The following is a 24,741-nucleotide window of genomic DNA, read 5'->3' as shown; positions in this document are numbered from 1 at the left end:
AAAATGTTGAATCTGGCCTGGTAGACAGCACAAGATTTCCTAGATTGCCTGAGTGTTCATTTGCTGCTCTCTAGTGTTGGTAATTGCGCACTACACATATCCATTTCGGAGCACTTGATCTGAAACAGGCGTCAATAACTGAATTTATTTAAGTTGCGGGTAAGTGGGGTTGAATCTGCTCTTCTCAAATATCGTTTTTTTCTATATGAATACGGATTTCAAGTCAAACCAAATCATGTTTATTTGTATAGCCCTCAATCACAAGAAGTCTCAAAGGCTTGAGACTTCACCACCAGACATATATAGGTTATGACAGAATGTCCGATGGTTGACATCAATAATATGCTATTGAATACAAGTGTGTTGAAGCCTAGATTTAGACACTTCCAGTGAAGTTAGATATCAAATCTCAGAGGGCAGAACATTCCACCGGGGCCCAAATGGAGATGCCCTCAACCCTCAGATTTCTTTTTGGCTCTTGGGATCACCAGTAGACCAGTGTTTTCCAGAGCAAAAGCTTCAAGGAAGAACAAAGGGTGACATTAAATTGGAAAGTTATAAGGGGCAAGAGTTTGGATAATAACAATAGAACCTTAAAATTGCATCTTAAACTTACAGGAAGCCGGTGCAGGTCAGCCAAAATCGGGGTAATGGGATCGAACTTCCTCGTCTTTGTTAAAAGCCTTGCTGCTGGCTTTCGGTGCTAGATTTTGGGAGAGTAGTAATCGAGACAGGGAGTACCAAACTCATGATTTATGATCTCAGCATGGAACTGAGTCAGCATAGGGAAAATTGTTGCAACGTTGCAAAGATGGACAAAAGCTGTAAGTAATACAAGTAAAAGTGTATTCAGAGCAGTGTTTGTAAACAAGTCATGGCATTGAGATGGACCAGTAATAAACATTTTAGTATGCTCAGTGAGGCAGGCCTCTAAAGATATTCTAATAGGAATTAGTAATTAAAGTGAACAAATCTGTCATAAATACTAATACAGTAATAGGGAAAATCCATCCATTTTCTGCACCGCTTATCGCTACAAAGGTCTGTTATATTCATGCAGTGGGCAGGGGACACCCTGAACTGGTTACCAGCCAGTTGCAGGGCACAGAGGCAGCCTTGAGAGATCGAATTTGTCAGAAGTGCATTTGCGAAAGCTCTCTCACTCGGTGTCAGTTTCTGTCTATTTAATGATTTTAATCTGAAAAGATAGCCAAATATACTGACTTTCAGATACTGCCTTTAAACCACACCGCAGACAGAAGGTGCATGTTGTGAGCTAACGTATTTTCGATCCCGAATCCACTGTACTTGTCAGCTGCATTTGTGAGTTTCCAATTTCAGACCCTGCCTGATTAATAAGCATCGAGGTGGTTGTAGTAACATTAAACTTTCATTTTAGGGTGGGGTCTCAAACTATCATCACACAGGCCACAATTGACCCGCAAGTTGCAAGTTTGAGACCATTGGTTTAAAATGCAAAGTAAAAATACTGATATTTACTTCACATTTTACTTGCTTTCTATAGAAGAAAAAGCCATTTCATTATTGTTTAAAATCCACAACATATGCAATGTGTGTAGTATGTTGTGATACTGAAAGTTTTGGACCGAAGGTGTTCCCGCAGTGATTCAGGATCTCTCAGAATTGTCACACGCCCCTGCCCATCAATGCCAAGGTCCGGCTCATCTCTGAAAAGCGGGAAGACGCTTTACAACGAAAAACAACGACCAGATGATGAAGGTGCTGTATCCGAGTCAGATAAAGTCGCGTCTCCTGCTACTAGTAACCATGGAAACAGTACTGTTGTCTGTGGAGGAGCAAACCCCTACTCCCAAAAAAAGTTCCAGGAGAGGGATGGACGCCATCATGCTGCACTTGCCCGAGACACACCACAGGAATTGGTACCGTTACGACTATCATCTTCCACAGGATTGAGAAAGACATTATATCCGTAACACAAGGCGATGGCAAGCCGAACTTCTTTAATATTTATTAAATACGTAGGAGGAAGAAGGGACAAGAATAGTGCAAACCAATGATCACATACATTTTTTCTTTTTACAAATAAAAAAAAAACTGAAGAGTTTACCATTTTAGCATACAATGTTTGTTAACCCCCGGTCAAGCCGTCTCATCACTAAGAATTCGACTTAGCAAATTCATTCAGAGCCCATTTTCCATTTTCAATTCGCTGCCGCAGTTTGCCATACTCCTCAGCCAAGGCCTCAAATTCCTTCCCCAAGATCTCAAAAGAGGACAACTTTGACTCCACAGACTGTTTCTCCACCTGGCAGGCTCTCAGCTTTGAGTCAAGGATTTTTCTGAAAGTCAAGCATAAAAATGAAATGTTATAAAATAAAGTCAAAAGCAGTGTCTGAAACTCATTTCAAACAGTTACCGCACACCAGGGCAGACATCTCTGAAAGGTTGCCTGCTCAGCCGTAAAGTTGCCTGCCCCATTTTTCACAACTTAAAACACAATAAGACGACTGATCGCAAAAAAAAACCATCTGCCATCAGTATGTACCTGTATTTACTCATTTTCTTTCATGCAATGTTTGTGTTGCCTCGTCTGCTACAAGCCACGTGAACTCATCTTTTCACGATGCTTTTAATGTACGTTTACGTTTTGTACGTCATCAATTTTGTTAGCTTCTTTTGAATGTTTCTTCTGGGGCTGAGGTTTTGGCTTGATTCCTAACCACTTGACAATTTTTCTTGTGTTCTCTGTGCATCTACTATGGAAAATGATGTCCAAACGCACAGCCTTATAACACTCGGGAAAGTCCAGAAGCACAAAGTTATTCGATGCAGGCTTCTGATTGGGTGCCGAGTATGCAAATTGCCAAACGAACCGAAATTTCCAAAGTGAACGAAGATTTCGAAATCGGAATAAAGCAAACGTTTGATTTGGAGAAAATATATATATATATATGTTTTTTTTGTTTTTTTTTTAAAGTTGTCGGCCACCCGGGCAGAGACGTTTTGTAAGTTGTACGTTCAACGTAAAAGATCCACGCCCCAGGTGTCCAAGTAGACGTTATTTCAGACACTGCCAAAAAGGAGACTATGATAAAAACACAATGCCACCAAAATTCTCACCTTATTTCTTTGTGGGTAGAAATTGTGTCAGTTGTGTATGTATCCAGAGCTATCACACCCATCTCACCCCTAAAAGGAACAAAGAGACGGATGATTATTAAAAAGAGCCATGGAAAACCCATAGCCGATCGAGTACTTACTTAATTTTTTGCATGAATAATTCACATTTGTCTTCAAAGTACTCCAACTTTTTCTTGTCTAAATCAGCTTGGATTTTTGAACAGTTCTCGAGGATGAAAGACTGAAGGAGCTGGACACATGTTGTCATTTCCTGCAGAAGAGGATCAATAGTACACATTTTTTAATGTCCTCCAATGACCTTGTACCTCTTAAGAAGACAACTCAAGGTATCTTACAGAAAGGTACAGTCGTGTTTGCCTTTGGAGAAGCACTCGCTTTTCCTTGGTGCTTTCCTTCAGGACCTCAACCTTTTTCTTATCTTTATCCAGTAGCGCGGACAGATGAGACAACTTGCTCTTCTTGAGGGATTCACTTTGATGGTCTAAAAAACAAACAACGCTCAGTCAGCAACGCATTAAAATGATCACAGAGGGGATTCTTTCGCAAGTGTACCCCATTCGGATTGAAAATAGGAGAGGACACCAAAACATTTTGTCCTGAGGTGTTCTTCCAAAGCTCCAGGTAAAATCTCTTTGGATTTTTGGATATTCTGTTAATGACAAGGAACATCGGCCCGATGTGAGTAACACGCTGCTAGGAGAGAGTGTGTTTTAAAATCTTACATTCTCGGAAGGCATGAACTCCATGATATGTTGGGGGTCTAAACCTAATATGTGAAGCGGATCATTTTCGGTGCTGTTGCTAAGATCGAGCTGCTTTGTACACTGGACCACAAGAAGGCACTTCTCCACGGTTTCATAAAACTTGAAACAAAAAGCAGATAGATGAATTTTATGGGAAAAAAAGGCAGGATTTGACTCTCAATTTTTTGTCTACGTTAAAGATACATGTTAAGACTGTACCGTGTTCTTATCAGCTGGTACAACCGCATGATGCTTCCTGACTCTGTGGTTCTGAATCATCTCCTGCAGTGCTCGGTGAAGGCTCTCACACTGAAGCCAGAATCTCCGCTGGCTCTGTAGTTTCTGTTCAGCCTAAATAAGACAAACGACAAAAATTGATGACCTGTGTTTGGAGTAACATGTTACAAAAAAAAAAAAAAAAACGCGTTCCTGCAAAAGCGATTACTTTTCTCGGTAACAAGAACTGTAACGCGCTATTAATAAAAAACATTGACCTCAATTGTGATTACATCGTACTATGCTACTTTTTGAAAGCAGATCATGTCTAGACAAGTCATGTTTATTTGTGACGCCCTTAATCACAGAGTGTCAAAGGGCTGCACAGACCACAGATTATTGCAAACCTTAGACTATTATGACACCATCACCTGATCTAAAACCCACATTAAGGCAAATAATACACAGATACGCAGATATTTAAAAATATTCTTCTCAGATATAAAATCATTCAGTTGCTGTGCCACGACTTTTTCAAGTACTTTAGAAAGAAACGGTAGATTTGACGCAAGCTTTCTGGATCAAGGTTGGGTCGTTTTTTTTTTTTTTTTTATGAATTGTTATGTCTTTTGTACGCCCTCGTTATTCAATCATAAACATGTATAATTTTGTCATATTTACCATATACTGATGTGATATTGATGTTTTTATCTGGGTTACAACGAGTTCGGATTACCATAGGTTTCTATCCCTTTTTAAGAACAGACTGTTGTTTTTTTAAGCGTGGGAAAGCATCTTACAAAACCTTCCATAACACACTATTTACATAGCGCTTTTCAAGTAAATGAAGACCTCCCAAAGCGCTTTACAACGTGCTTCACACATTTCCCTTCTACACACCAACAAACCGTTAGCACAGTCAGCCATGCACGGAGGAGCCGGGAATAGAACCTGCGACCTCTTAATCCCAAGACGAGCGCTCTACCTCCACAGTAATGTGGGGGGTAACGAGATTACTTTTTGAATGAAGTAACTAGTAACGAACTTATTACTTATTAGTAACGCAACAAACACTGTAGATGACATCAAGTACCATAACGTTTTAACATCTCGCAGTTGAGTTTCCTCCTTAAATGGATGTAAATACCTTCTCTAACTCGGTTTTCAACGAAGCGGTGAGTCCAGTTTTATCCACACGATGGGAAAGGTTGTTCAAGAGTTGACAGAATTGAGGATTCTGTCTCAGGTCCTCTTCTGTCAAGTCACACTGAGGAAACGAGGCTAAAACTGTGCGGCATTAAAACAAAATACGTATTACACGCCCGGAGTTAATAACAAGTACATTAAAAGTCGTTTTTGCTTTCTCACCTTGTTGGAACACGTTGTCTTCCTTCCCGAGTATCAATGCAGCGGGGGGACCAGAATTACCAGCCATTTTGGAAAATATGATTATATTTTTCGAGTTTTAGCCAAAATGATTCTCTTCCTGTTTTAAACAGCGCGCTTGAAAGAAACATTCTCATTGGCCAATTGAGACACGTGGTAGATTCATTCATGTATACGGCGACATCTCGCGATAAGACGCGAGAGTGCAAGACGTGATGTTTTGAATTTGTGCGATTAATTTTACCGATTACAAAACATGTCTCACTTGACTACAACATCAAAAATGTATTATGTACATGCTAGTCATGCAGTTTCTATGAAGTTATTGAGAAAATAATTGTATCAATATAACGAAATACAAGCTCGTTAAAACCTGGACAGTCGTGCAGCGGTATTTCAATGAAAACATGAGTTCCAGTTTGTGTCACGTGACCTGAGAAAGTATGTTTAATCTTGAATTTCCCATTGGAGGCGCAGAGAGTATGGCTCGTTATGACGTCAGCTAAAAAAAATACAAACATTTATGGTCTTTTTGGAGAGTGACAACGTAGGGCATCCATTTATTCCACCTATCCATTATTTACACCGCTTATCCTCAGTAGGGTCGCGGGGGTGCCAGAGCCCATCCCAGTTGTCTTCGGGCAGTGGGCAGGGGACACTCTGAACTGGTTGCCAGACAGTCACAGGGCACACAGAGACAAGTCACTCGCTCATTCACACCTAGGGACAATTTGAACCAGCCAATGAACCTAACATGCATGTTTTTGGAAGGGCGTGTCCGTAGGTAACCTGCGCAGGCACTGGGGAGAACATGCAAACCCTGCACAGGAAGGCTGGAAGCTAAATTTGATCCCATGATCGCTGCTCTCATCCATCTGTTGAACACACTAAACTTCTTCAACTCGCACTTCTCACGCACACACTTACGGTAAATGTAATAACCTCATAAGACAATGCTAGAATGAACGAAACTTTATTTAAAACAGGATAAAAATACATTTAAAAAAAAGTGAAAACAAAAGTATAAACAAATACGATGTTAACACAACTGGTCTGAAAAGGAATAGGAAGAAGCATATGCTTATTCACTTCATCATTATCATCATCATTATAATCACTATCACTATTTTCAACGTCATCATTATCATCATTGCTGTCGCCATTTTTCAGTATAAGGGTATTTATTATCCTAACAATAACTAACTGGTGCTCATGTTTTCTGGTGTGTGTTGTCCATCATACAAAGTACCAGTGACGAGAGGGGGTCCGCCCACAGGCAGCAGGCCCATCCATTGCTAAGTGTCCTTAACAATGCAATAAAAAGACAAAACATGGGAGATTGACCCAGATGCATCCAGCATCAAGCTCCCACTTGTCTGCCCTAACTATGAGATGTCCAGTACATGTCCGTTTTGTGTTGTAATAAAAATCTCTCTATGTGATTGCATCCCAATGTATTTTGTTTTTGTTTCATTGGAGAAGCACCAATATCATCAACATATATTAATATAGATCCCGGGTGGCTAACCCGGTCCTGGGGAGCCGCACGTCCAGCATGTTTTGGAGGTTTCTCTGCTCCAGCGATTCAGGTGATTCTCAAGGTTTCTTCATTTTAATCATGTTGGGGTTTTTGAGTTTATCCTTGCCCTCATGTAGGTTTTAGATCAGGGGACAGTGTAATAATAGTTTGTAGTTAGTAATAATATGTGGTCTGTGCAGCCCTTTGAGACTCCTTGTGATTAAGGGCTAAACAAATAAACTTGACTTGACTACTGGACATTGCACAATTTTGCCTCAAGGGGGCAGTATTGTAGTGTGTATTTTCAACACAAAATTGTAATGACACGAGAAAGTTTATATTAAAAATAATAATAAATCATTATCTTGCACAATTTGGGAAAAGTGTTCCATTGATGAGTGTTATTTTATGTGCTGTGGATATATCTTTCCATGATACATTTCATTTCTGAAGTAGATAACAACTGGTTTGCCATTCAATTGGAATGTTTTGACTGACAGTCAGGATAGCCATGTTATAAAAATAGATTGTTTCATATTTAAAGATAGACCTGGTCTTACCTTCAGTGCGTTCTGTTTAGTTTCACTTTAGAGTTCACCCTGGGATGTCATTAAGCATCTTAAAAGAGTCAGGATCGGCCTTGGCTTGTGTTGATCCATTTTCAATTGATTTGGTAGGGAATTCAAGGCAGTTTACAAATAAATGTTTTGTATTTGATTATTGAATTAAAATGATTAAGAGAAGTTAAAATCAGAGAACTATGAGAGGTCTCCTGTAATGCAGAAGCGCCCCCTGCTGGCAATTGGTTCTCCAGTCAGTCGCCTTAGTCGCATATTATCGCAAGAGCCATGTCTTTGATTCTCGTTATGAGCTTTGGGGCAGGTTCACAGGGACAAAATCTCTTAAACGAGTTTTCTAGAGCTGCTGAGAACATCCAAAAAAATCTGGTCCGGGTGCCCCCTGCTCCTGGACGCCTCCCTGGGGAGTAGTGATGGCAAAATGAAGCCCCATAAAGCAGTGAAGCCCCGCAGGGAAAAGCTGCGCACACACATTTAGGGACCTCAAGATGATTACTCTCCTCAACCACGCAGTCATGTTGATGGAAAAATGTATGACATGTTTGGTGCATGTAATAAAACTGTGGGATGCAAAATATTCTCTGAATACTAAAAAATACACATTTGAAGAGAGTAACAGAATAAGAGTGTATCATGAATTATGTGCTTTTGTGAAAAAGGTAAATGAGGTAAAATAAAATTGTTCCTTTTCATTCAAAAACAATAGTCAAGTCATTTTTATTTGTAAAGCCCTTAATCACATGAGTCTCAAAGGGCTTCACAGACCACAGATTATTGAAAACCACAGACTATTATGACACCATCCCCTGATCTAAAACCTTCATAAGGGCAAGGAAAAACTCAAAAACCTCCACATGAGGAAAATGAAGAAATCTTAAAAAAGGACCGCGCGTGAGGTAATCCCCCTTCTAGGATGACCAGGCTGCAACGGATGTTGCATTAAAAAAATGAGACCAACAATTAAATTTCGGTCTTCTCAGAGTTGAGGAGCAAGAAGTTGAGTGACATCCATCTTTTTATCTCAGTAACGCAGGCCTCCAAATTTCCAGAGTTTAGTGGAAGATATAGTTCAGTGTTATCTGCGTAGCAATGGAAAGTGATATTATACTTGTGAATAATATCACCTAATGGAAGGACGTAAATGCTGAAAAGAAGGGGGCCAGGTACTGAACCCTGCGGAACACCACAGGTAACTAAAGGGCTCAGATGTAATTTCACCATATTTAACACAGTGCGTCCTATCTGAGAGGTAGGATCTGAAAAAACAGAGGACGGTTCCTGAGAGACCAATCCATTTTTTTTTCCCACTAAGTTTTTGGACCTAGGTGTTTTTTATATTTGCAGAGAATTTCACCTGCTTTTGAAAAAAAAAAAAAACTCGTTCACATGGTACAGATGAAGCAAGGATGCATACATGTGTGATAGCAAATGTGTAAATAATAGGAAGTGCATATTGCTGTGATTCCAAGTACTGAAGGGGACTTTCAACTCTGAGGGTGTGTCTTTGACGCTTTTATTTCGAACCACAATCAAATATGTCAAAATAATTTCCTGAATCAGTGGCATGGGACTTCAAAGGTAACCGCTTACGTAATAGACAAACACCTCGAATCACGGTTCATGAAACACTCCCCTAAAATACTCAGCACACGCTTCAGGGATTCAACCTGATTAGCACATTAATAATGGATAGGTGTTTAAGGCATCTCCATGACACATCTGAGAGACTCAACATGTTGTGTTCTCGATGGAAGAAAATTCTCAAAGATATATTGCGGCTGTGGTTTATGGCTGAAATTTCAACCAATCAAAATGACTGACGGCCTTAAAATATTCCTGTCAACTAGTAAAAAATGTGTCAATGATGGAGAAATGTTGGTGAATGTAACCTGCGCAAACACAAGAATATAAACTATGTATATGTTTATACCGTGTTGTTTAACTTAAATTAAACTTAAAATACAGGCTTTAGTTTGTTATCATAAATCACCTCTCCTCCTCCAGAGTCCTCACAAATAAAATTTGACATTTCTGATTGGTCCTGTAAATCAAGTTAATTGGTCGGGCTCGGGCTGGGCTCTGATACCCGTGGGCCTGGGTCGGGTTGGGCTGAATTTTCTATGCTCGATCTTACCTTGAGTATGAATAATCCATTATTTAGTTGTGCTGGGTCAGCTTTGAGATTTGAGTAAGGCCTAGAGTGTCAGAACCAGAACGGAAACAGGACCCAATTGCGTAACGTTTACCACAAGTTTTTATTGAAAGAAAGAGGAAGGGCTGTTCCCACAATCCGGTGTTCGCTGGACGCGGGAAGCAAGTCGCTGCCGGACTCTGACTGTGATCCGAACACAGAAGTGGATCTTCCGTAGTGAGCGATGGCAGTGTCAAGGACGGTAAAACTGATCGGTAGCCGGGGCTGGGAGAGCAAAGCGTGGTCAGGGTCGGAAACGAGTCGTAAGCCAGGACGAGAGAGTAGATGTAGTCGGGATCAAAAATGGGTCGTAAGCCGGGACGGGAGAGCAGACGTGGTGGGGAACAAAACAGGTCGTAGTTGGACACAGATGGGAGCAAAAATGGGACAGGCGGGAGTCAGGGTCGAAAAAGGCTTGCCTTGTATACACAGGGGTTCGCAGACGGACTGACAACAGGGGAGTAACAGGACTGGGTTTAAATAGTGACAGGGAGCCAATCAGAGCACGTAGGAAAAGAGCGGGCACAGGTGATTGACATCGGTAATCATGACATAGAGAAACAACAAAGATTTCCATTTTTATGTCCAAAGACAAGTTTATCAAAAGAATAGGCATCAGACGTACAAAAAGATAAAATGAAAACAGTAATAAAATATAGAATTTCTCTCACAATCTAAAGAAGCTTGTAACTTGCAGTCTGTTTCGTTCTCTTCTGGCCAAACACCGAGACCTTTTTTTTTTTTACAGTCTCTTGTCATCAATTGACTGAGGTCGAAATATTACGACGGAGCAATTTTTTTTCCAGCATCGGCAAATGCGATGTCGGGCTCAAAAGAAGACGTCTCGGTCAAGCTCGGTCGATCTTTCATTTGCATTCACGGGCGTTGGGGTGAACGTCTCTCGCCGCGGCCTCATCAATCTCGCTAATGGAGCTTCTCGGCCCCTCGCGTTTTCTCCCCTCCCATGAAGGTCACGCCCGGCTGAGGCAAGACGGCGGCGACTGGGCGAAGCCTCGTTAAGCGCTGTCGCTCGTCGGGATTCCACCGGTTACACCGAGACAAATGGACTGTTTAATGGACTGTCCCCTTTTTCGTTGCAGTATTTCAATGCCTGACTATGCCTTGAAGAGCGACTCTCTCGGGTCCTCCAATGCACGTCAGCACACGCCGGGCCAGAATCAGAACAGATGATGATCCAAATCGTAATCTGTGTGCTAGTCGGTTCGATTTTGGTATACATTAGAGCAGGGATGTCAAACTCTGAGGTGGGATCGAGACTTTCTATTCTCAGGCGGGCCAGATCAGGAAAAGAATGTCAACTCCATGATTTTGCTCTATATTATGCTTTATCATTCAGAATACAACCCTACCAGCTTGGTAGTGTACCAGCTCGGTAGCCTAGATGGTAGGGCGCCCGCTACGAGACCGGGAGGTCGCTGGTTCAAGCCTCGGCTGGCAACATTGGTACTCATTGCCGCCCTGCTTGGCGCTCGGCATTAAGGGTTGGAATAGGGGGGTTTGGTCACCTAATGACTCCCAACACAGCAGTTGGGTCTAAAATGGCGGCGCCCTGTTTGGCCGCGGCTGCATCGGCTCGCTACAGTTTAACTGTACGGGTCAGGTGTATCGACATTTCGTTCTGTGTGCATTGTTACAAAGAATGACAATAAAAGTAAATTCTATTCTACTCTACTGTCATGATTGCCAATTCAGGGCACCTGTGACAGCCCAACAGTCCTGAGAGCTGATTGTCTCAGAAACTCATTTTAAACCCCCGGCTTTCAAGAGGACGCCTTCAGATCGTTGCGACCCTATGCTCCCAGCTAGGCAAGCTCATTCCGTCCGACATTTTTCCTGCCCTGTTTTACTCTGCCCCATACCCGTTTCTGGACTCGATTCTGCCCTGTTCTGCCATCCCGACATCCAACCTGTTTTGCCCCGCTACCTGCCTGACACCTGTTGCCGAACTCGTTTCCGAACTCGATACCGCCCTTGCTCTCCCGTCCCGGCTAACGACTAGTATTCCTGCAAATCTACGATCATCCTCGCTCGACATGGAAGTGCCACTTCGGCGTTTCCAGCCACCTGCTACCCGTGTCCATCCTGCTCTCCCTCTTTATCAATAAAACTGAGTAAACGAATGCTACTGGGGCCTGTCTCCGTTTCTGGTCCGTGACACATATTAAAATCACGGATGACAAAGGATCTTATGTGAGCATAACACGTTGAATCACAAACAATGGGCATAAAATGGCAAGGAATGCGTTAACTAGTTTATTTTAACAGATACGTCGATTCACTTTTACACCTGAACCAACTCACCAGGCTATACAAACTTAAGAGGGAGCCATGAACAAAACATGATTTTTGCCTCATAAAGGAGCTGGGCCTACTAAAACGGAGAGTATTTTCCCCGCGTCCTGCACATAGCATAACGGAAGGTGTGCACGCGCGGGTCTGGCTAGCGGTAGCCCGGTAGCAGTGCAACCGGGTTGTTTCCGGCAGGGTTCCATGGGGACTCGTGGGATTGTGCTTTGTCAAAGCGTAGCGTTCCCAACCCCGTCCTTCCGCACTGTCTCTCGTCCTCTTGGAGGCACCCTGTGAGTTTCACTGGGTCTGCCTACCTCTTCCCCGACCCCGATAGCAACCACGTCCCACCTTAGTCCGCAGCCTGTCCTACCTCGGTGTCATTGTAATCCGGCCTCCCTTGGAACCTAAACCCAGTTGCCAGGTATGCAACGGCAGGGTTTAGAATCCGCGCTATATTTCTAGATGGACATCTAACGTTGTGAAATGTGAATGTATATTTTCTGGTACTGACTCGTTCAGTCTGGATGCTATACGTAAGCTCTTTTACACATTTACTACCCTCTAGATGCCGTAGAGAGCGTTTGGTTTGCATTTTTAAAAAAAACAAAGAACTGATGGAATTTACCTAGAGACTCGCTTCTTTTTGTGACATACCCAGAAATGTATGGCGCGCTAGATTAAATCATCAAATGGGCTGGGTCTGACCCGCAGGGCGTATGTTTGACATGAGTGCATGAGAGTGACATGTCCTTCTTACGATCCAGTTGTTTCGCCTGCGTATTTCCACGTTTTCAGTAAGCTGTCAGAGTTTGGGTCAAGACAGGACAGAGTCAGAAGTGTTTCCCAACGGGCGATCCTGAACCTTACCCCGGAATGATCGGGGCTGGGCCGGGCGCGCGTTATTTACAGACGAATTGGTCAACCAGTGAGGTGCAGCGTTTGCACTTGACGTAGCAGCACCAGTGGAACTTGCAATGGCAGCGCTCGTGCTTGTAGGTCTTGAACTGGTCGTAGCCGCGGCCGCAGCACATAAGCTCGCAGCCGTCCATACCCTCTGAGGTCTTGTTGCACAACCGACCCCGGGTTCCTAGGGAGCCTGTGGTCTCGTTGTGGAGGCAGTAATCAGGACTGGGGTCGATGTAAACCAGGTCCGCTGCTGTAGGAGGGTTGAAGCGCTTGTCTAGTTGCTCTAGTTTGCCCTGGAAAAGACGAGATTAGTAAAATAAGCTCTTCTATTTGGTCTAGTTTTCTAAATTCCGACAAACTAGTCTAGGTACCCTGCGTCCGATCCGCATGGCCGCGGCACTGTCGTACTTCTCCTTGAGGAACTCCCCCACGCGGCGAAAGTCGGCCAGCTGTAGCCAACACGTCTTCAGGCTGCAGGAACCCGACACTCCGTGGCACTTGCAGGCCACGTTGGCGAGGTTGTACACCGCCTGCGAGATTCGGGAACAGATCAGCAAATGCGGGGCTAGACTGGTCATCTGGTCAAGGCTGCTAGCATTTCCGATTAGCATCACGGTTGCTAGCATTAGAGACTAGCTTCGGCTTGCTCCACAAACGATGAGGCATCAGATATGGAAATTAGCGTCACGGGTGCTAGCATAAGAAGCAAGTGTCAGGTATGCTAGCATTAGCGACCAGCTTTTGTTTGCGTCGCCAACACAGACGACAGTATGTCAGCAAAATATTGTTATCTTTCGTCAAAAAATACATTGGGTGGGCAAAAAATTAGGGAATAGAAAAACCTGGCCCTCCACTGATCACAAACTCCAATTTGAAAATGACAAGACACAAAAGACAAACCAGTAACTGTTTTTTACACACTATACGCCGCACCCTAAAACCCCTAACTAGCTAGAATTTTTAACCTGCGCCTTATAATCCAGTACGCCTTATATATGGACACGATTGGGTGTGCGTTACCATACTTGTGCAACTATTGATCTGTTCGATAAACTTGATCACTGACCACAATTGCAATAGAATGGTGGTAAAAGGGATCAAACTGAATAGAAATGATGTTGCCAAAGCCAGTTGCCTCTCACAATGATGCTGTACTTGTTTCTTTCTCTCGATCACTCTTTTTCTCCCTTTTTCTCTCACTCTCTGTCTCTCTCTTTCACTCTCTGTGTCTCTTTTTTATCTCTTTGTCTCTTTCTCTTTCTGTGTCTTTTTAACTTATTTTGCTCTTCCTTTTGTCCTTGTCTCTCTTTTCTCTCTCACTCACTTTCCCCTTCTGTTTCTCCCCTTCTTCTTCTCTTTTTCTCATTTATCTCCTTCTCTCTTTCTCTTTATTTTCTCTTTGGATTTCGTTCTTTTTCTCTCTTTCGTTCCCCCTTCTCTCACTATTTCTCATTTTTCTCTTTTGTTTCTCACACACTCTCTCTTTTCTCTCTCTCTCTATTTCTCTTATTTCTCTCTTTTTCTTTCTCTCTCTACTAGTCCGGCCCCCGAGAGAATGTTTGTTGTATCGTGTGGCCCCCCGAATTAAAATGAGTTTTCACACCCCTGATCTGTAGGTCAGTTTGCATGCCATTATGTTTAAGTTCTTCCCAAAACAAAACTAACCCAGAATGCACTTTTCCTGTAAAATCAAAAATCACATTGAGTCGGGAACGGAAAATGGGTCAGTAGCAGGAGAGCAAAAATGTGGTCGGGGTCGGAAGTGAGTCGTAAGCAGGGAAAAGAGAGTGGATGTGGTCGTGGACAAAAAGAGGTCAAAAGCCGGGACGGGAGAGCAGACGTGGTCAGGATCAAAAACGGGTCGAAGCCGGGGGACAGACAGGAGCAAAAAACGGGACAGGTGGGAGTCAGGGTTGAAAAAGGCTTGCCTAGTGTTAACTGAGGTTCGCAGACGGACACACAAAAGGGGACAGACAGGAGTGGGCACAAGCACTGATCGGGAGCCAATCAGAGTCCGAGGCAGTTGCTGCCAAAGGAGCGGGCACAGGTGATTCACATCGGTAATCATGACAAAAACCCCACAAAAGACTATTTTATGGGGGCCTTATAGTCCGGTGCGTCTTATCGTGTGGAAAATAAGGTCAACAAAAAATGGTGCAGGACTATACTGCCTTTGTGCTACAAATGGGGTTTTGGGGTTTTTAAGGGTTATTGATCTATCTTCGTTATTCATTATCCATTATCCGTTATCGGTCAGTTCATAATACGCTACAAAGCCTAGGAGCCGGGACACTTACTCTCAGCCAAAAGGCCAAGCTAAGGTCCTAGCCCTAAAGCCTTGCTGCGATCATTGCGAATGCAGCATAACTAGTGCCAGAACTCCGACTGGCACTGGAAAGAATTGTTTTTTTGTGCATTTCAGTCTCTGCCAGAGACTACTAAGTGCACGGTTTCATGCGAGCAAAATAAATACAATAAGATTGATGATCCGATCTGCAGCATACTTTAGCGAGCAGCCTGGCCAGGCCATTTCGTGCATCCCTCAAACGCAAACTTCATGCCAAGCGGATCACTCCGCACGCTTTGTGTTCTTTTTAGCGTTTGCCACACTCAAAGACCTCACCACGTCCTCACATAACGGCTTGTTCTCTCCTCATGTTGCCTTATCCCAATTACCTTTTCACCTTTGTTAACCCCTGAACCCCAAAGCCCTGCAATCCCGCTCCTGCCGGCCCTCTCTTTTCCTACCCAGCAGGCATAGCACTCAGCACCCCACAATTCAACCATCCAAAATCAGTGAGGACATCCCCCCCCTTGGACAAACAATGACATTTTGTCAGGCCAGGCGAGCCGATTTGCCTTTTGGTCTAAACCAGGGGTCAGGAGTGTATGGCTCGCGCGCCAGGTATGGCTCTTTTCATGAGGCTCGAAGATCAAATTGGCTATTTTTTAACGCCTTGAGGACAGGAGTGCAATACCGCATTTCTACCACTAGTGGTCTATAACTGGTTAGAACAATATAATATTTATATTGAAGGATTTTATACATTTGACTATAAGGGATTTTGTACGATAAAATACAAATTACATTTATTGCAAAAGATATTCTCTGACTGGGCTTCAGGTCGCGCCGTTCCAAGTGCGGAGTGTTTTGGCTGGGGAATTTTGATAACAGAACTCTTGACGCAGACGGCACGCGATGTTTGGAGAACAAAACCCTGATGACGTGGAAACACTCAGGGATGTTTTGACCATTTCAGACACCGAGGCAAAGGGGCGCTTCTGGCCTGCCCATGGGAGGAGCCGGCACACCAGCTGGCGGAGAGACGTGGGTCGAGAGAAGAACTTCAGAAGATCGAGAGGGGCAATCGAGAGAAAAGGCTCGACGAAAGCTCGGGTGACAATAATTCGGCTAGTTCACTTAGTTTATTACTTTAAGAAAATAAATCTGCCCCCGTGTGAAAATGTCGGCTATTCTTGTCCATCTTTTCCCAAAAAGAAACGAGCATGCATTGTTAGGAGAATGAAGGATGTGTTTGGTTAATGGAGTCAGATAACTAATTTGAACAATTTGGTAAACGATACATTTATAATATTCGTTATCCTAACAATATATATATATATATATATTATACTTTTTTCCCTTGCTTTTCGCCAATAAGATGAATTAGAACACGCAAGCAAGTGTGACCTCCGCCGTTTACGTGTAGTTTTTAAAAGTTATGAAAAAATGAAGAATAATAAACGATGCGCTTGTGGACTTTTAAGACAAGTGTTTGTAGATCTCAAACATATCAAAAGATTCAAATCTATAAAACATATCGGAAGACAAATCATGACCACCTGATTCCCAAGGTTAGAACTGTGATCACATCACATGATTGACGGTAAATACATCAGTTGCCTTTCTGTTTGCAGTTTTCTGTGACATTTTTACAAACAAGCTCTGTTTTAAAACTATTATTCACGACAACAATTTTGTCAAAATAAAGTTTGACGACTATAAGGGATAGCGGGAGGGAAATACATTTTAAGTGGGGTTTTTATTGAGATGAAACACAGGCTTTGAAAAACAATATCTCATATATTTTGCAAAATTATCAAATGTCACACAGCAAATTAAATGCACTGAATAATTAGCTATTGTCTGGAGAAAAAGTTTGTCAGCTTTAATTTTGGCTTAAAATATAGGGTGCAGCTCTTTCTGAATTTTTTTTTTTTTTAAATCTAAAACTTCAAATATTTTGCAAAAGGTTCCCAACCCTGGTCTAAAGCCTGCCATGTAGATGATTAAATACACACAATCTTTCAACATGACATTTTTAGTGCCAAAACATGATCTCAAGCGCGCTTAGTTGTTGTTTCTTCCTAGCTATGAGCTCATGCTGTGCATGTGTAATTTCCCACCTCGTCTTAGGTAGGACATGCCTGCTGGGCTCGGTGACACGGTCAGTCATCCGTGATGGAAACACGCTTTTTTCAAGAACAAAAGGGTGGAAACTTGTGGGTGGGTAAGTGTGTGTTTCAAGATCAAATTTGAGGGGCTTTCTGACTATAAAAGTATTGGAATTGGATGTAGAACAAAAACCTTAACAAAAAAAAAGAGGAGAAATGTAAAAATAAAATATACACAGGCCCCTCTTTATACGAGATCTATTTGTTAACGGATCAAACTTTTATAGAGAATTTCTCAAATCTTGAACACATTTTCTCCATAAGAAATGACTGAAAACCAATTAATCCGTTCCCAGGCTCCCATAATCTGAGATGTGTTCCCTAAACAGATTAAAACACATCTTCATGATCACTAAAGGCACAGTAAAATAGTAATTGAATATAGAATAAAGTAGATGGATACATAAAACGATAAGAACATGACTTTAAAGCTGAATCGTAGCAGATTACTATTTAATATGCTAATTAATTATAACTATAACCTTCTTATGAGTTTGTTCAGGGAGATATACATGTGTATACATACATATATATAAATATTAATTATGTTATTTTATATTTCAGTGTGGCAGGGGAAACAATTCTTTGGGTGTATTTCTCCTAAATGGCTAAAAACAGTTATTAAACAACCCGATAATTATCTTGTCCATCCATCTATCCATTAACTGCACCACTTATCCTCAATAGGGTCGCGGGGGTGCTGGAGCCCATCCCAGCTATCTTCAGGCAGTGGGCAGGGGACACCCTGAACTGGTTGCCAGCCAGTCGCAGGGCACACAGAGACAGACAACTCACTCGCTCATTCACACCTAAGGACAATTTGGACCGCCCAATTAACCTGACATGCATGTTTTTGGAATGTGGGAGGAAACCGGAGTGCCCGGAGGAAGCCCACGCAAGCACAGGAAGAACATGCAAACTCCACAAAGGAAAGCTGATAGCTGGATTTGAGCCACTCCTACATTAGTAACTTGTGTCAGCATGTATAATGATTTTTAGGAGATAGACGGAAACAAAACCAGACACAGGAGATCGAAATTAAACAGGAAAAATTAGACGGGAACGAAACTGGAGATTGATATTAAACAGGAAAAAATAGACGGGAACCATACCGGACAGGAAACACAAGCAGGAAACCCACGTCTTGCGGGTGCAGATGTTCGTTGACGGACTGACAAAGGGTGAGTGAGAGCAGTGAGCTTAAATAGAAGGGAAGCCAATCCGTCAACGAGCAGCAGCTGGCGCCACAGGGGCAGGGCCAATTGGGCGCTATGGCAACCATGACACCGAGAGCAAATAAGCTACGCTTCTGCTCACTCTGTTCTGAACATGCATTTTGTTTTATCTTCTTTGTTTTCTGGTTTGTGTTGCTTCATCATTAGTTTTTCTATTGTACATGTTTTTGTTTGACAATATCCAGGAAGCCTTCTCATGATTACTGATGTGACTCAGCTGTGCCCGCTCCTTTGGCACCGACTGCCGCGGGTTCTGATTGGTTCCCAATCAGTATTTATATCCAGTCCTGTCTGTACCCATTTGTCAGTCCGTCTGCGAACCTCAGTAAACACTAGGCAAGCCTTTTTCTAACCCGACTCCCACCTGTCATGTTTTTTGCTCCATCTGTCCCCGGCTTCGACCCGTTTTTTAATCCTGACCACGTCTGCTCTCCCGTCCCGGCTTTTGACCTCTTTTTGTCCCCGACTATGTCTTCTCTCCTATTCTGGCTTACGACTCGCTTCCGACCACGTTTTTGCTCTCCTGTCCCAGCTACGACCCACTTTTTCCGTCCCCGACACCGCCATCGCTCGCCACGGAAGATCCACTTCCGCGTTCGGAGCATAATCCGAGTATCAGAGCGACTTGCTTCCCGCGTCCAGCCAACATCGGGTCGTGGGCGCAACCCTTTCCCTTTCTTCCAATAAAACTTGTGAGAAACGCAACGCAAGTTGGTCCTGTCTCTGCTCTGGTCCTGACAAGCCTTGCAATACTTGTAATGTACATTCAGAATAAACAACAACAACAATCATTTATGCATCCAAGGGTTAAATTTGCGCATGCAGCTTTTAATCAGGTGCGTTCTGTAGTCCCAATTCACGTTTTCTCAGGGGAGAATTTGTGAATTTCGACTGAGAATGTACATTTAACGTTTTGTGGGTGTGCGACACGAGACGCCCCATTTGATTCGTGTCAAACAGAGACAGTGAGCCCCGGTGTGTGTGTCCCCGAGTCTTTGAGAGTTGGGGGAGTGTGACGGAGCTCCATCGCTTACCCCCTTTCCTCAGTTTGCTTGTGACGAAAACACAATTTCATGCACACACACGTTGCTTGCCTTTGTGCACAGGTCAAATGCAGCTAAACACATACAGACACTGTTGCACGCCCATGTCCCCTCTGCACAAAAGCGCCGCACTATGCCATGTTCAACCGAGCGTGACAAATCTCCAAAGCAGCGTGTTGCCCCCGTAAAAAAAAAGAAAAAAAGAAAAAGAATTCTCGTCCCTATTTGTGAACCCCTCCTGTGTTTCATCTCTCTTCCGTTTGGGTGACTAGGAAACAATGCATGAGGAAAATGTGCGTGTGAATTTGTGGAAGGACATAAAGATTGTTTATATCAGGGTTTCCTAACCGTTTTGGAGCCAATGGCCCCCTTTTTTTCCTGAATTTTAGTATCGAGGCACACCTTCTGTCGAAAAGATGTCAATAATAATTCCCTGCACCAATTACATTTTATTTTCATAGGTTAAAGTTGGGGTGCATTTTTTGAGGTCTCATTTAAAAGTGGAAATATTTTGATAGGTTAAAGTTGGGGTGCATTTTTTGAGGTCTCATTTAAAAGTGGAAATATTTTCTCTATTGAGTATGTGTTTTAACCATGCCCAACTGAGTTCAAAGAACCCTTATGCTTTTATCTTGCTTTTAGCAAAGCTGTTCGGAGCAGAACAGTTTTGGGTAGGAAGAATGGGGGGTGACATTGAGTGCTGAAGAGTTACTTTATGCTCGTCATAGTGTTATTTTCTGTTTCTCCGTGTGGCATGAAAATGGTAAAAGAGTACGAGGCTCGATTCAAGTACAGTCCAAACACAGACCGAAACCCCAAAAAGGATGCGAAAAGAAGAGTTTATTCGAGCATGTGTCACGGTTGCCATGGCGCCCAGTTGGCCCTGCCCATGTGGCGCCAGCTGCAGCTCGTTGACAGATTGGCTTCCCTGCTATTTAAACCCAGTCCTGTCACTCTCCTTTTGGCCAGTCCGTCTGCGAATCTCCGCGTATATTAGGCAAGCCTTTTTCGACCCTGACTCCCGCCTGTCCTGTTTTTGCTCCCGTTTGTCGCCGGCTTCGACCCGTTTTGATCCTGACCACGTCTGCGCTCCCGTCCCGGCTTACGACCCCTTTTTGTCCCCGTCTACGTCTACTCTCTTGTTCTGGCTTACGACTCGTTTCCGGCCCCCGACCACGTCTTGCTCTTCCGGTCCCGGCTACCGACCAGTTCTTCCGTCACTGACACCGCCATCGCTAGCTACGAAAGATCCATTTCCGTGATCGGATCACAATCAGAGTACGAGAGCGATTTGCTTCCCTTTTCCAGCGAACACCGGATCATGGGCGCAGTCCTTCCCCTTTCCTTCAATAAAACTTGTGGTAAACGTTACGCAATTGGGTCCTGTTTCCGTTCTGGTCCTGACAGCATGTCTAAGAAATGCATATACTTGCACGTACATCATGGAGGGGCTAACAGAGGCTGCAGTGATGACACAAGCAAGGAGTTGGGGGCATTCCATCCAGCTCCTTTAAATTATCGTGTTGCCTATATTGACAGTTTCGTTTTTCTTACCGTTTCCGGTCACCGTGGCTCAGTAGGTAATATAGGTTATTAATTTTGCTGAATAGTTTTGCTGTTATTTTGGATTTAACTATATTTTCAACCAGTTTTTCAAGTGTAAGATGTTATTTTTAATCCATCTTTAAAAATGATATTTAAAATGGGAAAAAAGTATCTGCTTGTAGAACACAAAAACGTTTTATAACAAGCTAATCTTTTATTCCAATTCGGTTGTTGTTATCTTAGTGAAATAAGAGAAAGATTAAAATCAACCAAATTTTGTGCAATATCGTTACCTTATTTGATTTATTATTTTCTATTATTTGATATAATCCTTTTGATACTTCATGAGCAGATAATTAGTATATAAAAAGAAAAAATATATAATCTGTTGCCACCTACTGACATGGATGAATATTAATTACTCGATTAATCACTGGAAGAAAGAAAATATACTGAGCAAACACATACTTTTTTGTAAATAAAGACAAAATCTCACGGCAAAATTGTGACGGTTTCTGTTCCAGAATAACACCATTTGTAGAACAGTCTGCAAAATTCTACACTCCTACGTATGATAAGCAAAACTAGATTTACTGCAACAAGGGTGACAACTAAGAATGATGCTTAAATAATTGTGTGTTTTGTGTATTTGGTAAATAAAATAAACTTGTTTACACAAGTTATCTTTTTATTTATTCTACATAATCATTCTTGCTGTGAGTAAATAGGTGCCGCATTGTGTTTGTCAGGTTCATCGTCGCTTAATAAGGGTGTCACGGTTGCTATGGCCAATTGGTCAGCTGCAGCTTGTTGACAGATTGGCTCCCCGTCAGTATTTAAACTCTGTCCTGTCAGTCCCCTTTTGTCGGTCCGTCTGCGAATCTCTGTTTTTACATGGCAAACCCTTTTTCGCCTGTCCCGTTTTTTGCTCCTGTTTGTCTCCCGCTACGATCTGTTTTGATCTCGACCACGTCTGTTCTCCCGTCCTGAATAATGATCCGTTTTTTATCTCCACCACGTGTACTCTCCTCTCCTGGCTTTCAACTCGTTTCCGATCCCGACCACGTTTTTGCTCCTCTATCCCGGCTACTGACCCGTTTTTTTCCGTTCCCGACACCGCCTTCGCTCGCCACGGAAGTCCCACTTCCGCATTTAGAGCGACCTGCTCCCCGCGACCAGCAGCAATCCTTTCCCTTCTTCCCAATAAAACTTGTGAGAAATGTTACGCCAGTGGGTCCTGTTTCCGATCTGGTCTTGACAAAGGGGAATTTTAATCAGTAATAAGAGGAACAGTTGGTTGAGGTTGACAGGTATGGACACCCCTGGTATAAATTAAAAAAAATACAAATAATAAAGCCAAAATCTCATAAATTGAGCCAGATTTGAAGAGATTTAGTACCCATGAAGTTCACTATATGTGACCAACTGACGTAAATCAAAATAGCCATAGATCCTTCATAGAGTCTCTTACAGCCCCAGCGGGGCTTTCGCAGCCCCTGAGCTCAACAGGCAGTTCCTGACTTCTGACCCCAGCCACAAAACACAAAACCAGGCTCGCTGCATTTGGAGCAAATCAAACGCGAGGGTCCACAAAGGCTACACCACCCGGCCCCTCGTCTTGTAAACGGCTTCCACAAATACGCTCCCCTCGTGCACCGTCCGGCACCGAGCGGCAAATGGAGCTTTTACGAGGCAGCGCGCCGGTGGGATGTGGAGCCTAATCAAAGGTGAAAGGTTGCTTTTAGTGCTGTTCCTGCTGGGGATTCCCAAACAACTCCTGTTGTCCCTTGAAAATCTTAGAAGACAGCAGCCGCGGGAGTGCAATCTTCTTGTTCATGACGGAAAAAAACTAGGACAAATTGTGGACCCTCTCTACTTTACTTCAAGAGTTACAGGAACGTCAAGTTTATTTGTGACGCCCTTAATCACAGAGAGTCTCAAAGGGCTGCACAGACCACAGACTATTATGACACCATCCCCTGATGTAAAACCTACATGAGGGCAAGGAAAAACTCAAAAACCTCAACATGAAGAAAATGAAGGAACCTTGAGAAGGGACCGCACAAGGTAACGCATTTACTTTTCTCAGTAACGAGTATTCTGACATTTTGTTAACTCAGTCAGTGCCAAAACGCATAAATGTGTTTTCAGAAATATTGTCCCTGAGCGCCAAAACGTAGGAAAACAGTTTTCTTGTTTTCATTTTGTCTGTTTTTTTTTATTATTATAGAGGGTTTGGGGCCGCTCATCAATAAGGATCAAGCTTTTGGGAATAGTTTCTGTCAGGACCAGGACGGAGACAGGACCCACTTGCGTTACGTTTCTCTCAGTTTTATTGGGAAAAAAGGAAAGGGTTGCACAAGCGATCCGGTGATCGCTGGTCGCGGGGAGCAGGTCCCTCTGAACGCGGAAGTGGCATTTTCGTGGCGAGCGATGGCGGTGTCGGGAACGGAAAAAAAACGGGTCAGTAACCGGAACGGGAGAGCAAAAATGTGGTCAGGATCAGCAACGAGTCAAAAGCCAGGAGAGGAAAGCAGACGTGGTAAAGATCAAAAACGGGTCGAAGCCGGCAAACAGACGGGAGCAAAAATAGGAGTAGGTCAGGGTCCAAAAGCTTGCCTAGAGTAAACTGAGGTTCGCAGACAGACTGACAACAGGGGACAGATAGGAGTGGGTTTAAATAGGGACAGAGAGCCAATCAGAGTCCGAGGCAGTTGGCGCCAAAGGAGCGGGCACAGGTGAAGCATATCGGTACTCATGACAGTTTCAGTATGATAAATCTATCTGTGAATGATTGTGTGTAGGCGTCCCCGTATGGCGAGTAGGCAGTGAAGTAGTGTGGTGAGAGTTGCGAGATATGGACAAATAGTAATAGGCAGTTAACTCTTCAACAGAGCTTATTCCTTTAAAAAAAAGATACCAAGTTACATCGTCATCGTGTGGTCAGAGAGGGATGACGTTTTGTGCTTGTCCGCAGGAATGCAGTCGCCCGAGGGAATTGGTGATTGGAATCGTGTCATCATTGCCACCAGAAACCTCGGGTGCTGAGAAGTTATTCCAAAGTCAGTGCATCGTTCATGCACTAGTTCAGTGTTCTTGCAAGAAATGTTATTTTGGTGCCCTTGTGATCAAAGAACGAATTAATTAGATATTGAAGGTATCACTTATCAAAAAAACAAAACACTAAAGTAATCGTTCTGCTATAAATTCATCCTTTCGCAAAAAGCTGTTTTTTTTTTTAAGTTATCTTGGAAGCCTGTATTCTCAAGAAACAGCAATGTTCAATGGTTGTTTACTAACCAATGGTAAAATCTAGAAGAACCCTTAATATCTAATGAAAAATGAGGGTTCAGGCTTTGTTTTGATATGTCCTTAGCCTTGATAGCTACACAGCTAAATTTTCTATAGCCCTTCAAAAACAGAAAAAATGGCAGGCAACCTATTTGAGAAAAACATATGGCATTAAATGAATTAAGAAATATTATAATTCA

The 24,741-nt window shown here is 43.0% G+C and overlaps 2 protein-coding genes across 3 annotated transcripts in view; both read right to left on the bottom strand.

The window, feature by feature from the left end:
- Nucleotides 1-1,965: 1,965 nt before the first annotated feature.
- On the bottom strand, nt 1,966-5,791 carry haus4 (HAUS augmin-like complex, subunit 4). Its single transcript, XM_088347672.1, has 9 exons — nt 5,451-5,791; nt 5,230-5,369; nt 4,086-4,217; nt 3,846-3,986; nt 3,676-3,772; nt 3,459-3,604; nt 3,243-3,373; nt 3,103-3,171; nt 1,966-2,321 (listed from the first exon to the last, which is right to left on the bottom strand). The coding sequence occupies exons 1-9, from the start codon at nt 5,515-5,517 to the stop codon at nt 2,138-2,140; spliced, it is 1,107 nt and encodes a 368-aa protein (XP_088203798.1). The 5' UTR covers nt 5,518-5,791; the 3' UTR covers nt 1,966-2,137.
- Nucleotides 5,792-12,135: 6,344 nt separating this feature from the next.
- The window catches only part of wnt5b (wingless-type MMTV integration site family, member 5b), a 124,722-nt gene continuing 112,116 nt past the window's right edge, over nt 12,136-24,741 (bottom strand). For both annotated transcript variants that reach the window (XM_088348743.1, XM_088348744.1), the window contains exons 6-7: nt 13,344-13,502; nt 12,136-13,265 (exon numbers count right to left, since the gene is read on the bottom strand). In XM_088348743.1, the coding sequence (XP_088204869.1) occupies nt 12,966-13,265; nt 13,344-13,502 (459 nt within the window). In that variant the 3' untranslated portion in view covers nt 12,136-12,965. The remainder of the gene's footprint in view (nt 13,266-13,343; nt 13,503-24,741) is intronic.

This window comes from Urocampus carinirostris, chromosome 11, assembly GCF_059441175.1.
Source record: "Urocampus carinirostris isolate Australia breed hairy pipefish chromosome 11, RoL_Ucar_1.0, whole genome shotgun sequence".
Classification (NCBI taxonomy): Eukaryota; Metazoa; Chordata; class Actinopteri; order Syngnathiformes; family Syngnathidae; genus Urocampus; species Urocampus carinirostris.
Note: the sequence above shows the minus strand (reverse complement) of the source record. Positions and strands in the feature narration are given on the sequence as shown.

Bases quoted from the DNA above. Each gene is read 5' to 3' on its own strand.
- haus4 (XM_088347672.1), bottom strand. From the start codon at position 5,517: ATGGCTGGTAATTCTGGTCCCCCCGCTGCATTGATACTCGGGAAGGAA. The intron at 3,987-4,085 runs GTACAGTCTTAA...TTTTGTTTCAAG, and splicing joins TACCAGCTGATAAGAACACG to TTTTATGAAACCGTGGAGAA. The intron at 2,322-3,102 runs GTGAGAATTTTG...CTTGACTTTCAG, and splicing joins TCTACCCACAAAGAAATAAG to AAAAATCCTTGACTCAAAGC.